This window comes from Danio aesculapii, chromosome 14, assembly GCF_903798145.1.
Source record: "Danio aesculapii chromosome 14, fDanAes4.1, whole genome shotgun sequence".
In the NCBI taxonomy this organism is placed as follows: Eukaryota; Metazoa; Chordata; class Actinopteri; order Cypriniformes; family Danionidae; genus Danio; species Danio aesculapii.
Window position 1 is genome coordinate 51,093,424 of NC_079448.1, and position 17,453 is coordinate 51,110,876.

The window sequence follows — 17,453 nt, forward strand, 5'->3', positions numbered from 1 at the left end:
TACACTTTAACTAGAACATAGGTTAAAATAGACAAATAAAAAGAGTAAAATATGTTAAATAAGCTAGGTGACTCTCAGCTCCCTTAATTATGCTAAATATAAATCTGTGACACTATATACCAGTCAATACACTAAAAATAGACTAAAATAAATAGACTACTATTTATATGTAGTACTATTACAATAGTAAATACACTAAAAATAGACTAAAGTACATAGACTAAAAAAGTCATTTAAATAAGTTACATGACTCTACGCTTCTTTATTTATGCTAAATATAAATCTGTGATACTATTTACACATGCTTTTTGACATTCAAATGAGAATAAATCGATTACTAACAATAGACTAAAGTACACTAAAATACTCTGTTACATCAGATAGGGGACTTTCAGCTTCTTTATTTATGCTAAATATAAATCTGTGATACTATGTAGACATGCTTTTTACACTTGAACTTGTATAAATAGATTAACAGTACACTAAAGTAGACTAAAACAGTCTGTTAAATAAGCTAGGTGACTCTCAGCTCCCTTATTTATGCTAAATCTAAATCTGTGATACTATTTACCAGTAAATAGACTAAAATCAATAGAAATACATTGGCGATCCCTGGGTCTGGCGGGAGCACTTTTAGCTTAGCTTAGCTTAGCATAGATAATTGAATCAGATTAGACCGTTAGCATCTCTCTCAAAAATGAGTTTTGATAACTTTCCTATTTAAATCTTGATTATTCGGTTACATTGTGTACTAAGACTGACAGAAAAGGAAGTTGCTATTTTCTAGATCAAAATAGCTATACTCGTTCTGGAGTAATAATCAAGGAACTTACTATGCCATACGATGGCTGCAGCAGGCGCTATATTATGCACCGCCTGAAAAGCAATATAACAAACATGACCACCTGCTTTCTCAGGGAGTGTGTGTTGGTTAAAAGTTATCTAACTGGGGACTATTTTCAGGCACTGCGTAATATCATTGCACCTACCCATCATATGCTAGCAAATTTGCTTGATTATTACGCCAGAAGGAGAGTATAGTTCCTAACCATATCCATCTAGAAAATAACAACTTTTCTTTTCATTTTCCTTTGGTCTTAATATACAAATTAAGTACAGAAAAGGCAAGCTTTTAGATGGGAAATTGATAAAAAAACTCTTTGGTCATTTTTGAGTAGATGCTAATGGCCTAATCCGATTCAATGATTTATGCTAAGCTAAGCTAAAATGTTGCGATCAGACTCAGAGAACAGCTGAATGCATTCAAAAACTCTTAAAACTCAATTGTTAAACTCTAGAGGAGTTGTAAAATGAGTCTATGTACAAAACAATTGTGGAGTATTCCTTTAAATGTATGGTAAAAATCCCTTTCTGTGTCTCTGCATGAGTTCTCATATTGTGCTGTATATTCTAGGCAAGCTTTTCCGCTCATCGGATCTGCCGATGATTGTGGAGTTCATCCTGATGTTCCACAGAGACAAGCCCATCGACTGGCTGCTTGATCACTTCCTGTGGGTTAAAATGTGTAACCCAGAGAAAGACGCAGTAAGTTTGAAAATAATTTTGTTGAATAAATGTTCATGTTTATTTAAAGGTGCAGTGTGTAAGTTTGACACCCAGTGGTTGAACTAGGCATTGCATTCGTGGATCAAAACAAATGTAAGTGCAGGTTGCCAGATTGAGGACCAAGCCTAAAGGCTGATTTAAGTCATGTTCGATAAAATATTTCTGGTTTATAAAATATAAGTAGGAATATTTCCCATATTAAAAGGAGTTTTTGTTCTACCCAACACCCGAAATTTATATGTTAGAAATGACTTCTAGTTCTCACAGCTGAACATCAGAAAACTGACAATGATCACCTCAGATTTATTCAGTGTTAAATGCTAATAATGTGATTTTGAATAGCATTTTACATGACATTTATTGCTGTACTACTGAAAGCAGCAGCAGATAGTTCACCTCAGATCTTATATATGAAATAAACTGTTTGAAGTTAAACTTTAGAACTGTAACTCAAAACCAACACCTATCAGTGATTCAGCATCTACATTTAATAATGTTAAAGAGGATTAATATGTATTAATTAGATTATAAACCCTACCATTTGGTGAGTGAGTGCATATTCTGTTCTTCTGAATGACTGTATTTAAATTTCTGTCCTGTTTCGTCTGGATCAAACAGCCATCACTGCAAATCTCGTCATGTAGCGTGTTGTTAGGACATGGGGTTACAGTGTAACCTGCTCACCTAATGTTTACACTCGTAATATTTATATTATTTGCTAAATAATAATAATCATGTGGAACTTTGAATCTGCATCTCATTTCGGACGCTGCTGCTGTCCACCGGAGGTCGCATTTCGGTCGCAGACATGTGCTTTGAGAGCCTTCCTGACTGAATGAATGAATGAAATGCGCTGTTATCATGAAGGCAACATGGGGTGCTGAAATATAATTGGCTAAACTGGCAGTGGATGGGTTAAAAGAACCACAACAAAGGTGGCATTCCAGCACGGAAAACACATTTTCAAAGCAGAATATCTGACTTCAGCGTTGTTTTTCAGATAAACAAGAATGTTCACTTAGCATGTTTCTGAAATATATGCAAACATATTTTGGCATTGTTATGCTTGAGAAGAGTCAAAAACTTACATTCAGCACCTTTAAAGGAGTCACTGAGGCTACGTTCACATTGCAGGCAAATGTGGCCTGCATCTCCCCTCATGTGACTCAGGTAATGACAGTGTGAACAGCCCAAACCGCATCGAATCTGATCTTTTCAGATCAGATCTGTGTCACTTTCTTATGTAGTCTTAAATCAGACACAGATCTGATGTTTCTGCAATGCGACCGCAGTGTGAACTGTTATGTCGGATTTCATGTGACTTTTACATGATCTTCGAGCGACATGCGTCATAATTCTGTGATGCAAACATCATCTACTCCTCAGCAGCGTAGTAGAATGGCACACAGGGCGATTACTGTACCACAGAAAGTTGGTTGTTCATGTTGGATAAGATTTTGAAGGCAAAACTGGTGCTTGTTAACTAATCTGGTTAACGATTGAGGCACGGGTTGATCGCGAAGCTGAAGAGCATCATGGGTGTTGCGGATAGGGGATCCATGTGCAAAGAAGGGGGAACTTTCTGAGAGGAAAAAAAGGCAGGTTCTCGAGCACCCAAACCCCTCATCTGTACGTGTTTGTTGTTTATAATGAAGTAAAATTAAATAACTCTGCAAACGGAGATAAACCAGCTCCGCCTTCACAGTTCAGTCTGCGGCTGCTCATTAACCCTTGATGAGTTCACTACACCGCTGGTCAGAGCGCCACGCACCGTGCTTGTCATAAATCACAAATGATCAGTGTTTTCAATCACAAGAGAATTATTTTAGGTCTCAAATGGCGAAATACACATTAGTAGTAGCAGAATAATCATTTACAGTTCATGAAATACACCACGGTTGAGTAATAATCATAAGCATGATCTGACAACGTGCTTGCTTCATACAGTATACACATTGTGTGCATAATTAGACATTTTGTGCTGTCCGTATCAGTACTTTAGCGCATGCGGGTCAGTTTAAGAACAGGATCTGTTCACACTCCAAATCTGATATTGGCCACATTTATAAGAGCAGTGTGAACAGCCATGCAAAAAAATCTGATCTGAGAAAAAAAATCAGTTTTGAGCACTAAGATTCGCAGTGTGAACGCAGCCTGACTGTCTTATTTGAGGTCCAGTTTTTATTATAAACATTTTTACATCAACATTTAGAACTTATATTTTCTCTCTTGTTTTGACTCCTCACCTGAACTCAATGTTTGAATTATCAACTCGGAAGGACACGCCCACTGGTCTGATTGGCTGAGAGTTTTGAATATTTCAATATTTACAAAAGTTTGATTGTGGATTTGTGTGTCCATCGATGTCAATTCTACATGTATTAGTGATGCGGATAATCCATGGGTCGATGGGGAAATAAAAAATAAACTTTTATTAGTTGCGGGTGGGTCACTGGTGGATGAGTTTAATTATTAATGATTTTTGCTTTGTACTTTTTAAACACATTTGTTAAAGCAGAAATGGAGGCGAAACCGATCCGAGAAAAACTTAAAAAGGGAGAATTAAAAACAAAACAAAAGGAAGGAAAGAAAAGTGCAGCATGGGAGCGTTTTAGTAAAGGTTAACGAGGTTGAATCAAGTGCTGGGTATGTAATAGGTTATGCAACGGCTGTAAAGCGCTTTACATGAAAGCCACAAGACCGGTACCTCAAATATGAAACCTCATGTGTGTGCTAAATCGAAAGGACAGTCAAGTCAAAATCTGACAATCACTTTAAGTTCTTTCATTCGTCAGGACAGCAAAAAATACCACTGAAAGTTACGTGGATGCATGTGTGGACGGACCTGTGCTGCCTTGATATACAGTACACCCCTTCCATGTTGTCTCTGGCAAGGGATGCGCAGATTAGCTCACTGAATCTGCTGTTAATAACAAACAATCCACGCTTACCTATCATCATCATGCTTAAAACAAAGAATTAAAATGATTAAAGTGACAATCGGGTGCGGATATAGATATCACATAAAATTCGGGCGGGTGGATGATTAGTATGAAGCTACGGATTCGGGTGACATTTCAGCTGATCCGCGCATCTCTAACATGTATTGACAGCCTACATCACATTCATAGAAGGACACACTGCTTTAATTTGTTTGTTTGTTTGTTTGTTTGATTGTAATTTAAGTGTCATTTAAGTGATTTAAGTTTGAATTGATGGGCGGAGCTAACAGTTAGTGCTATAGAAATAGGCGTTAATCTTATTTTGTGGAGGCGGAGTTTAGCACATTATTATGTAACAGTTATTGTTTACTGTCTGCAGTATACGTCAGTGGGTGGGGCTAAACAGGCAGTGATGTACGAGTAGGCGTTGATTTTCTTCCATGGAGGCAGAGTTTAACTACATGATAATAAATGTGTTGTTTACAGACTTTGGTGTGAAGTGGTTGGTGGGGCTAAACAGGCAATTATGTAGAAGTGGGTGTTAATGTTATTGGAGGCAGAGTTCAGCCACACTATTATTTAACAGTCTTTATTTACTGACTATAGTGTGAATCGGTGGGTGAAGCCAACCAGTGTTAATATGTGCAGCAAATGTTTATTTAGTGGCGATGCGGTGGCGCAGTAGGTAGTGCTGTCGCCTCACAGCATGAAGGTCGCTGGTTTGAGCCTCGGCTGGGTCAGTTGGCATTTCTGCGTGGAGTTTGCATGTTCTCCCCGTGTTGGCGTGGGTTTCCTCCGGGTGCTCCGGTTTCCCCCACAGTCCAAAGATATGTGCTATAGGTCAATTGAATGAATTAAATTGGCTGTATGAGTGTGAATGAGTATGTATGGGTGTTTCCCAGTACTGGGTTGCAGCTGGAAGGGCATCCGCTGTGTAAAACATATGCTGGATAAGTTGGCGGTTCATTCCACTGTGGCGACCCCTGATTAATAAAGAGATTAAGCCAAAAAGAAAATGAATGAATGTTTATTTAGTTTTAGTCTTAGTCTTTTGACTAAAAGGCCATTTAGCTTTAGTCTGCTGTGTTATTGTACTTTTGGTTGACTAAAAGTCCGGTCATCTTAGTCTAGTTTTAGTCAATGAGAGCTTGACATTAGCAATAAGATTATTATTATTTAACCTTACAATCTACTTTATCACAGTTTTAATTTTGACAGCTATTTTTGATTTAGCTTTAGACTTTATGTTCAGAAGAAAATACTTATTAATCATAGTCATTTTTAGTGACTATGATTAGGTCTTGGTAGATTTATTATGTACTACATTACACTATTATGTAATATAGTGATTATTTACTACAGTGTAAATCAGTGGGAGGGGCTAACGGGTAGATATATAGAAAGGGGGTGTTGATTTTCTTTTGTTGCGGCAGATTTTAGCCACATTATTAATAGTTGTTTATTACAGACAACTGTGTGAATCGGTGGGCGGGGCTAGCAGGCAGTTATGTAGAAGTGGGCGTTAATCTTTTATGGAGGCGGGGTTTATCCACACTATTATGCGATGAACTGGCACAGTCACAGATGTTTTGGCAGATAGGCTTCAATATATGCCGCTTAAGACTCATTTTTGAGTTCTGAAACTCACAGGACAGGATGTTTTTATAGTACAATGATTTTAAATGTCAAAAAGATCAACGATATTTAGATTTCTTTGTTCATTGGTTTAAATCTTTGCACTTAGAAACACTGCAGTAATGAGAAGGCCCGACTGAAGAGAACCCACAAACCCTCCCTGTTTCAGCATGTCGGTCTGCATTCTTCTCTGCCTGGTAAAATACAAAACCTGAGGGTAAGAAAAACTTCTTCCTGTATGCAGATTTCATGTGTATACTGTAGGGTTTTGTTTACCAAAACTATTGAATGTTGTTTGCACAATAATAGGCATTAGTATATTTTGTATTTACAGTTAGGACAAAAAACACAAGGCAGTAGTCAAGGTCTTATTCTGTTTTTTTTTAAATGGCATATATGTCCTAACAAGTCCTGCAGGTATTACTATTTAATAGGGGGATTCCTAAACTAAAGTGTTTTGTTAGTTGCAAAGTAACATATGGTGACTTTTATGTATACAGAAAATACTTACATGTCTAGTTTTAAGTCAATAATATTGACCTTAGCAAGTTTTTTGATAATTATGTTTGATAATATTGAGAATAATATTTATAATATTGAGAAATATTTGAAAATATATTAAAAAATTCACATGAAGGCTAATAATTTAGTTTTTATTAATAACAATAGTTTTTGTTAAACATAAGCCTGTTTTTATTGATTGGTTGTTTGATTCATTCATTCATTCATTACTGACTTATTACTTACTGACTTACTTTACTTACTGACTGACTTATTTACTTACTGACTTTACTCACTGGCTGACTTATTGACTTATTCAGTTGCTGACTTACTGACTTTACTTACTGAGTGACTTACTTTACTAACTTTACGTGATGACTGACTGACTAACTTACTGACTTATTTACTTACTGACATACTGACTGACTTCCTTACTGACTCATAGACTTACTGACTTACTGACTTTATTCCTCACTTACTGACTCACTTATTGATTGACTGACTTACTGACTCACTGACATACTGACTTATTTACTTACTTGCTTACTGAATTATTTACTTATTTTCTTACTGACTTACCAACTTACTGACTGACTGACCTTTTTACTTGTTGACTGACTTACTGACTTCGCTTACCTACTGACTTCACTTACTTACTTACTGACTTACTTTACTCACTTTACTGACTGACTGACTTACTGACTTATTGACTTATTCAGTTGCTGACTTACTGACTTATTTACTTACTGACTGACTGACTTACTGACGCACTGATTTACTGACTGACTTACTGATTACTTTACTAACTTTACGTGATGACTGACTGACTAACTTACTGACTTACTGACTTATTTACTTACTGACATACTGACTGACTTCCTTACTGACTCACAGACTGACTTACTTAATTTCTTAATTTCTTACTGACTTACTGACTTTACTCACTGACTCACTGACATACTGACTTATTTACTTACTTGCTCACTGACTTATTTACTTATTTTCTTACTGACTTACCAATTACTGACTGACTGACCTTTTTACTTACTGACTGACTTACTGACTTCACTTACTGACTTAATTTACTCACTTTACTGACTGACTTACTGACTTATTTACTTATTAACTTACTGACTTATTTACTTACAGACTGACTGACTTACTGACTCATTTACTTACAGACTGACTGACGCACTGATGTACTGACTTTCTGACTTATTTACTTACTGACTTTATTTACTTGCTTTATTCACTGACTTACTTTACTTACTAACTGACTTATTTACTTACTGACTTCCTTACTGACTTACTGACCTACTTATTGACTTACTGACTTACTTCAATGACTGACTGACTTACTCACTTACTGACATACTGACTTATTTACTTACTGACTGACTGACTGACGTACTGATTTATTTACTTCATATGCTGATTTACTGACTGACTGACTTGCTTTCTTACTGACTCACTTACTGACTTATTTACTTTTCTTACTGACTCACTGAGTTCCTTACTGACTTCCTTACTGGATACTTACTGACTCACTAACTGTTTGACTTACTGACTTATGTACTTACATGCTTCCCGACTTATTTACTTATTGACTTATTTGCTAACTTACTGACTGACTTACTGACTTTACTTACTTATTTACTTACTTTACTTTCCCTACTGACTTTATTTACTTACTGACTTATTGACTTACTTTACTGACTAAATGACTTACTGACTTTACTCACTGACTTATTTACTTACAGGATAAAGACTTTGGGAAGCAGGTGCTTTTCAAAGGCCACTCAAACCCGTCCGCAGCTCTCAGCACCACTCTGGAGCAATATCAGACTCACTCTCTGGAAAGAGCTTATAACGGAGAGGACTTCTTCTGGGGTCTCACACCCAAACGCGGAGACTACATCCTCATCACTTTCACCAGACCTCAGGCCATCAAAGAGTGAGAAAACAGCACAGTCATTTCATTTCGTTTTCATTGATTTAATTAAAAACTAAAGCACTGTTATAGTCCCTTTAGAGGTTTAGGGTAAGGACCATAAACATTTACAAATGAATAACTGAGGAATAAGGTGGAGGGTGAAGACAGTCAAACAAGGGCACAGATAAAGCGAAATAAGCAGTAATTTATTTACAATAAGAGAACAAAAATAACTTCACGCGAATGAACAAAAATACTAAAGTAAAAGCAACAATGGTTGACCACTGTGCTGTACAAAAAGACAGAAGTTAGAAAAATATAAATATAAAATACATTTTAAATATACATTAATTTTAAAAATCATTCATATGTATATTACCACACAACTCTTTAAAGGTGCAGGATGTAAGTTTGACATCCAGTGGTTGAACTAGGTATTGCACTCCTGGATCAAAACGCATTATCACTTGGCTCCTCCTCTGATGAGTCCACGTAAGCGCAGACACATACTTTTGAGAGCCTTCCTGACTGACTGAATGAATGAAATACACTGTTTTCCACCGAGGCAACCAGGCGTGCTGAAATATATAATTGGCTAAACTGGCAGTGGATGGGTTAAAAAACCAAAACAAAGACCGATGTTCCAGCATGGAAAGCACATTTTCAAAGCAGAATATCTGACCTCAGCATTGTTTTACAAATAAATTCACTTGGCATGTTACTTAAATATCTGCAAACATGTTATGGTATGTTTATGCTTTAGAAGAGTCAAAAACTTACACACAGCACCTTTAACTGTAGGGGAAAAGACATGTGGTCCCTTTAAAAGTATTTGGTATTTATTTAGAGACACACACACATACACACACACATGTTGGTATTGGTGGTTTACAGGGACTCTTTATCAGTGTAATGTATTTTCTACAGTAAAAACAGCTTATTTAATAGCCTTACCCCTAAACCCAATCCTCACAGGACACCTGTAGCAAATTTTAAATGCCAAAAGACCCTGTTAAGTATTATTTTTAAGTGTGAGGAATTTGAATTACAATTATTGCAAGTCCTCATAAACCACCGTAATAGAGTACCGCTAGGTCATACATATTGTCACGTCTGACGTGTGGTGCAAGGAGTAAAACAAACGTGTGGATCCAAATGCAGTCCTTCCAGGTTTATTGATGATTCAAATTAAAACATAAACTAAACAAGGACATTGAGAACACTTAGACCTCATTAACATAGCATAACCGATCAATAACAAAGGGTTTCAACAAAGGGATATAGTGCAAACAATAAACAACATGATGAGGGGGTGAAGACTAAATAACTAAGCTAATTAACGAGTGAAACTCAAATAACCAGGCGTGACATGAAAATATGGAACTGAACTGAAACAAAACAGGGACCATTACACACATCTTTTATTTATTTTTATTTTGGTCACACTTAACAGTTAGGTTTCATTAGTTAATGTATTTACTAACATGAACTAATTATGAACAATACTTGTACAGCATTTATTCATCACAGTTTGACATTTACTAATGCTTTATTAACATCCAAACTCATGCTTGTTACCATTAGTTAATGCACGTGTGCAAAATTCTGCAGATTTCCACAGATTTTAAGCTCATCATTGATTCTGTTTATTTACTTGTGTAAATGTGTGTACATTTATATTTATTCAGTTTTTTAATTAATTTCAGTATAATTATTGACTAATATGAAAATATTCATATGATTTACTTACACTACAGTTTGTAAAGTAATATTTTTCTGTCTTTTAGTAGATATATCATATGACAGGCTTGCTTTGTTTACCAAATAAAGTGGATATATTTGGATTTGCATTGTAAATTAACATTAAAGACATTAAAGTTAAAATGGTATAACTTTTTATTTTATATATTAAGTTTTTAGTTATGATACTCCTAAAATCATTTCGCATAAATCCGCGGATTTTTCACAAAATTCTGTGCAGAAATAGCAAAAAATGTCCGCAGATTCCGTCTTGCCCTAACCATGAGCAGTGTTGCCAGATTGGGCGGTTTTGAATTAATTTTTGCGGGTAAAACATGACACAGGTGGGTAGTGAAAATTTGGGCGGTTTTGCAACGGTGTGCCTGCCAGCCCCAGTCTGCCCTTATAAACCTGTTTTAATCTCCCAAAGAGATGCCATAGCCCCCATTCCTCGCATACATACACTTGAAACAGTGTACAAACACTTGTGATCTCCCCCGCTCCTTAGCCTCAAGACAGGTTACTACATTCTGCTGATTGTTGGGCGGCGCTTTTTGGTTTTCAGCGTTTTTTCGACAGCTTTTGGGCTGGAATCAGTCTACATCTGGCAACACATGAACTAACAATGAAGTATAGTATTGATAATGATAGTAATAGCAATACGCATAATGATAGTATTGTTAACTAATGTTAACTAACATGGAAAAAAAATGCAGTAAGAAATGTATTGTACACTGTTTGTTCATTTTAGTAAATGCCTTAACTTATACAACCTTATTGTAAAGTGTTACATTTATTTATTTATTTTTTATTTATTTATTTTTTAGAAGGTTTTGTTGTAGGCTAAAGTCATGTACTGATATATTATTTTCTGGTTACTCCGAGAGAATGAAAAGAGTGTTATCTTAATAACCGTTCATGTCAGGAGATCACAGCACTTTGAGTTTTGATAATCATGCAAAACCATATCACATATCTCAGACATTGTTTGAATAATAAGGTAACCGGCCAACTGATGAGTAACACTGTTTCACAGACTCACCAGTGTTCAATATCACTCTCGTTTGGTGATTTACACTATGAGAGAAGTCATTTGAAAATGTTGTTTCCATGTATTTTGGTGGGTAACGCAGTGGCTAGCACTTTCGCCTCACAGCAAGAAGGTCGCTGGTTCGAGCTCCGGCTGGATCAGTTGGCATTCCTGTGTGGAGTTTGCATGTTCTCCCCAGAGTTTCCTCTGGGTGCTCCGGTTTCCCCTACAGTCCAAAGATATGCGCTATAGGTGAATTAACTAAACTAAATTAGCCGTAGTGTATGAGTGTGAATGAGTGTGTATGGATGTTACCCAGTACAGGGTTGCAGCTGGAAGGGCATCTGCTGTATAAAACATATGCTAGATAAGTTGGCGCTTCATTCCATTCCATTGCAAATGATTCAATGCGTGAGTCTGAGTGAATGAATCAAACTTCTGCTGATTCATTTGATTCATTCGATTTGACTCGCCTGAACATTTGAGGGATTCACAAGCATTTGATGGTTTTAAAAGGAGACATACAGTACTTGTTATGAGTCAGGGTACAATGGAGATGAGGATCCAAATGCAGTTTATTAAGAGAATCATCAAGCAGGCAAAGGTCAAAACAGGGACAGACAGGAGCATGCAGAGAATCCAAAAGCGTGGTCAGAGTTCAGGCGAATGGTTGGGAAGACACAACAAGGGAAGACAAGGAAAACACTTTATTATGCTCACTTACAGTTTACAAGACTATATATATATATTATAATGTGTGTGCGTGTGCATGTGTGTGTGTGCGTGCTGGTATTATGGTCCATCATGAACTTCCAGCTATGTGTGTATAATCAGGGGGAATAGAGAACTGGTGTGTGTGTGAGGTGTATGATGGGAGTTGTCGTTTGTTAAATTGGCAGATGTGTAGTTCTCTAGTGAGCTGCACAGGCTTGATTTCTGGTGATTGTGACAAACTTGTTGAATGCTCTCCCTGAATATTTGAGGGCTCTGCAAGCATTTGATGGTTTTAAAAAGGTGCAATAAGGCACAAGACCTGTATGGTGCGATTTGTTGTTATTTTCAGACCAGCACAACTCTAATTTTCATGTTTTGCGCTACTTTGTTTAAACAGGATATCCATTTGCATCACTTTGTGGACTCATGGGTGTGCTGGTCTATAAAGGAGGTGTGTTAAGGCACATTGTTGGTGCGTTGCTATTTTGAGGAACTAAAATAGACCACGCCCTTGACCAACTAAAAGCTGCTCTAAAGTCCAGCGCAGATCGCGTTATGTGCCTAGGCAGGTCCAAATGCTTACACATTTCTTAATACACACAGGATGTACAGCAATACCAAACATCTTTATATATGAAAACAATTAAAGGATTAAAATGACACAAAAATGATTATTTTCTACATAAATATAAAAGCCACTGCCTATATCAGCCTATATGCCTCATCTCGGGGGGCTTTTTCAGTTTAATCATGAAAATTTGCATTTGTATAATGTTGTTATTATTATTATTATTAGCAGTGTTATTATCTGCATATTTATATTTGTTTTATAAAAACAAGTTTAGATTTGTCCACCTGTCGGGTTTTGGAGACGTCTGCATCACCATATGGGGCATAAGAATAGGACGTGGGTTTGGATATAACTCAGTTTTTTGACCACACTTCATTATTATTGTTCATTTATTAGTTTGCTGGAAACTAGAACTGGATTTAGAAATAGTTTTGAAACAAATCTTTGCGCTTAACAAACTAAATTAAATATGTAAGCTAATGGATATGTTCAGTGGAGTGCATACAACATGGTTTCTTTATGAACGAAAGTAAAGGAGTAAAGTAAAGAGGCTGAATGGAGGAGGCTCATGCTTTATCCTCATGCTGCAGATGCTTTGTTTAACTGTGTTTTGTTTTCTCTCTAGTGAAGCGTTCAGTTTTCCCACTTACAAAGTCCACCATGTAAATAGCAAATGCGGCATGGCGTGACGCAACTGACTCTCAAAGGGAATGTTAGATGAGACTCTGATTGGTTTAATGCAGATTATGCTCAAAACACCCCCATAACTCATTAAGAGAACAAGCACAACCCTGTTAGACCATGCGCCAGGGCGCAGAGCGTATTTTTCTGTCCTTAAAATAGCAAAAGTGGATTCAGACATGCCCTTAATGCTTTTGCGCCATGCACTTTAGACTTTGCGCCTCGATCATTAAAATAGAGCCCTTAGAGTTTGTGTAAATCTTAGTTGGTAGCTGTTTTCTTTTTTGCTTTATTTTATCCAACCCAGGCTCATTCTGAAAACGTAGTCCCGTGGACGTTTCTGGAGACCGTGAAATACGTGCTGGAAGGTACGCATTTTTGCAGTTTTTGTTTTCCCGAATCTGTGAGAGGCGTCATCTCGAACGTTTCTTATGAGTGCCGTTTTGCACCCGCGATGTTCTCGCGTAAACCCACCAGAGGCCGCTGTCAAACGACCGTCTGTCTGTCTGAATGACAGAATGATTGACCGTGCGACCTGCCAATCGGCTGACCCACCCTCCTCCTTCCCTAAACCGAACCAATTTTACTGATTGACCCGCCCACCTACTTACTTCCCTTAACCCAACCAACGATTTACAAAAGCTGTCCGGAAAAAGAAAAGCCCTCGTCTGATTTTTACCACATTTTCAGATTTTACCACATTCTCACCTAATTTTGTTGTCTTACCTAATTTCTGGAACTGCTCTTCCCCGGACTCGAACCCGGTCGTCGTCTTCAGCTCCTCTCTGTGTCTTGAGTCCGCTGACGTACATGATGAGCTAACCGGACAAACTGGTTGCGGCGGGAAAGCCCTCCACACGGAGGTAAGCGAGCGGCCGGGTAAGCGGCAAAAGGAACGGCGTCACACCACCCCATAGCGTTCGCTTAAAAAACTAAATGCAGCCATACGTACCTCCAGCTACATAATTCGCAGTTTCCAGAAACGTCCACGGGACTACGTTTTCAGAATGAGCCTGGGTTGATTTTATCATGTTTCTTTTATAGCACTTTGAGATTTTACTTAAATTGCTTAATATGGCGCTAGTCTAAACTGCTAATAAAACCCTCCCACACACTTACACAAGGAAATTATTCAGGCCCGGGTCCAGTAAGGTTTAGAAATCTTCTGTTGTTCGGCAGAAGTAATTTATACAGGTACAGTTTTGGGTAAGTGATATAGCATGCATTGTAAATATGTCTTGACCTGAATATATAAACAGAAGTAAAAGGCCAGTGGCAGTGTAAACGTACACCCAGCGGTCTCTTATATAAAAGTGAGTTTGCTCTGTTGAACGAATGTGAACCAGTGGCTTCAGTTTCAGCAGGATACTCTATACTAGAGCTCAAAACACTCCCACTGTACTCTTAAGGTTAATTCCCCTTAAGTTAAAGGATTAGCTCACCTCAAATATTAAAATTATTCCATGGTTTACTCGCCCTCAAGGCATCCTATAGGTGTGTATTACTTTCTATATTTAGGTGAATCCAATTGGAGGTGTTTTTAAAAAGATCTTGGGATTTTACAGCTCTATAATGACAATGATTGGCTGACTTACATTTTTTTTAGAAGAAAACAAGTCTAATGAAGCACATCCATCTATAATAAAATACTTCACATGGTTTCGACAGACTCCTGTAGTGAATCCATGGGTTTTTGACAAGAAAAATATCCAGTTTTTAATGCAGTATGTCTAGGGATTGCTCAAAATATACTGGAATTTAATACCTCAGTACTGAAACTAAATACCAATATCATAGGCTACAAATAAAAAGCCTCAAGAGTTAAATGTTAAGTGAATTGAAAACTTTAATTTATATTATATAATTTATATATATATATATATATATATATATATACAAACACAAACACACACACGTTTTCACATTTTATGTGATCACATTTTGCTTTTATTGTACATTTCATGCTATTAACAAACCATTAACTAAGACTTTTAGCTCAATAAACTAATAATTTACTGTTTATTAATAGTTGATAAGTTAGTAGTGGGGTTCACGATACCTGACAAAAGTCTTGTCGCCTATCCAAGTTTTAGGAGTAACAAATAATAACTTGACTTCTAGTTGATCATTTGGTATCAGAAGTGGCTTATATGAAAGGCAAAGGCCTTTAGATTACGCTTATTTTACCAAAATAAAATATGATCATGCCTTGATTATTTAATGAGTTCATTAGGACAGTAAGGTCTGACTTTGCTTAGACTAAAGTCTTGTCACTGAACAGAAATAATGTCCAGTATATAATATGTGGTCATGCTGCAGTGGAAACAGAATGAATATTGTGTCTGACTCCATCATGAGCTTGGAGGACTGCATCCATACATCTCTGCAATGACTCAAATCACTGATTAATAAAGTCATCTGGAATGGCAAAGAAAGCGTTCTTGCAGGACTCCCAGAGTTCAGCAAGATTCTCTGGATTCATCTTCAATGCCTCCTCCATCTTACCCCAAACATGCTCAATAATGTTCATGTCTGGTGACTGGGCTGGCCAATCCTGGAGCACCTTGACCTTCTTTACTTTCAGGAGCTTTGATGTGGAGGCTGAAGTATGAGGAGGAGCGCTATCCTGCTGAAGAATCGGCCCTCTCCTGTGGTGTTTAATGTAATGGGCAGCACAAATGTCTTGATACCTTAGGCTGTTGATGTTGATCATCCACTCTGCAGATCTCTCGCACACCCCCATACTGAATGTAACCCAAACCATGATTTTTCCTTCACCAAACTTGACTGATTTCTGTGAGAATCTTGAGTCCCTGTGGGTTCCAGTAGGTCTTCTGCAGTATTTGTGATGATTGGGATGCAGTTCAACAGATGATTCAGCAGGAAAATCTGCCTTCTGACACTTTTCCAAATGATCAACTAGAAGTCAAGTTATTATTTGTTGCTGGGATTGATGACAAGACTTTTGCCAGGTAGTGTAGTTGTTGAGTAGGATTAAGGATGCATAATATGATCATACTTTTGAAGTGCTAATTAACAGTTAATATCTTAAGAATAGGCAGGTAATAAGCCAGTAGTGAATGGTTGAATAGTTACTTAGACTAAAGTGTTAACACAATATGTTGCATTTAGATGAAATAATATTACGTTTAAAACACATTACTGATATTAACAATTTCTGTTTTACTTTTAGGTCAGTTTACCTTATAAATTATAACAACATGTCATTTTGTTATAGGGTGGCACGGTGGCTCAGTGGTTAGCACTGCGGCCTCACAGCAAGAAGGTCGCTGGTTCAAGTCCCGGCTGGGCCAGTTGGCATTTCTGTGTGGAGTTTGCATGTTCTCCCCATGTTGGCGTGGGTTTTCTTCAGGTGCTCCGGTTTCCCCCACAGTCCAAACACATGCGGTCCAGGTGTCTGAGTGTGAATGGGTGTTTCCCAGTACTGGAATTTAATGAATTAAATTGTTCGTATTGTATGAGTGTGTGTGTATGGGTGTTTCCCAGTACTGGGTTGCGGCTGGAAGGTCATCCGCCACATAAAACATTTGCTAGAATAGTTGGTGGTTCATTCTGCTGTGTTGACCTCTGAAATAGAGACTAAGCCGAAGGAAAATGAATGAATTTTGTTATCATTTTTACTGTCAGGATTGTAAATCACTTGCTCATCCTGATGTTTTCTGTCAGTTTTAGTAGACAACGTATGAGATGCTAACGGTCTAATCTGATTCAATGATCTATGCTAAGCTAAGCTAAAAAAAAGTGCTCCTGCCAAACACAGAGATCATCTGAATGGATTCAATAATAGTAAAACTCAACTGTTTAACTCTAGAGGAGCTGTAAATGAGAATATTTCTAAATAAGCGTAATGTTGCTTTAAGCCAATGGTCTCAAACTCAATTCCTAGAGGGCCGCAGCTCTGCATAGTTTAGCTCCAACCACCTCCAACTCACACCTGCTTAATAGTCTCTAGTAGTCTTGAACACCTTGTTTAGTTGGCTGAGCTGTGTTTGATTAGGGTTGAGGCAAAACTGTGCAGAGCTGTGGCCCTCCAGGAATCCAGTTTGAGACCTATGCTTTAAGCACACACAGCTGTTGACCTTAGTCGAGCCCATTAAAACTATGTTAACATCTAAAAAT

The 17,453-nt window shown here is 37.4% G+C and overlaps 1 protein-coding gene across 1 annotated transcript in view; it reads left to right on the forward strand.

The window, feature by feature from the left end:
- Nucleotides 1-17,453, forward strand: part of zgc:154054 (Alpha-1,3-mannosyl-glycoprotein 4-beta-N-acetylglucosaminyltransferase B-like) — a 69,447-nt gene that overhangs the window by 26,176 nt on the left and 25,818 nt on the right. Inside the window, exons 9-11 of the mRNA XM_056472222.1 lie at nt 1,415-1,545; nt 6,253-6,360; nt 8,405-8,598. Coding sequence (XP_056328197.1) covers nt 1,415-1,545; nt 6,253-6,360; nt 8,405-8,598 — 433 coding nt within the window. The remainder of the gene's footprint in view (nt 1-1,414; nt 1,546-6,252; nt 6,361-8,404; nt 8,599-17,453) is intronic.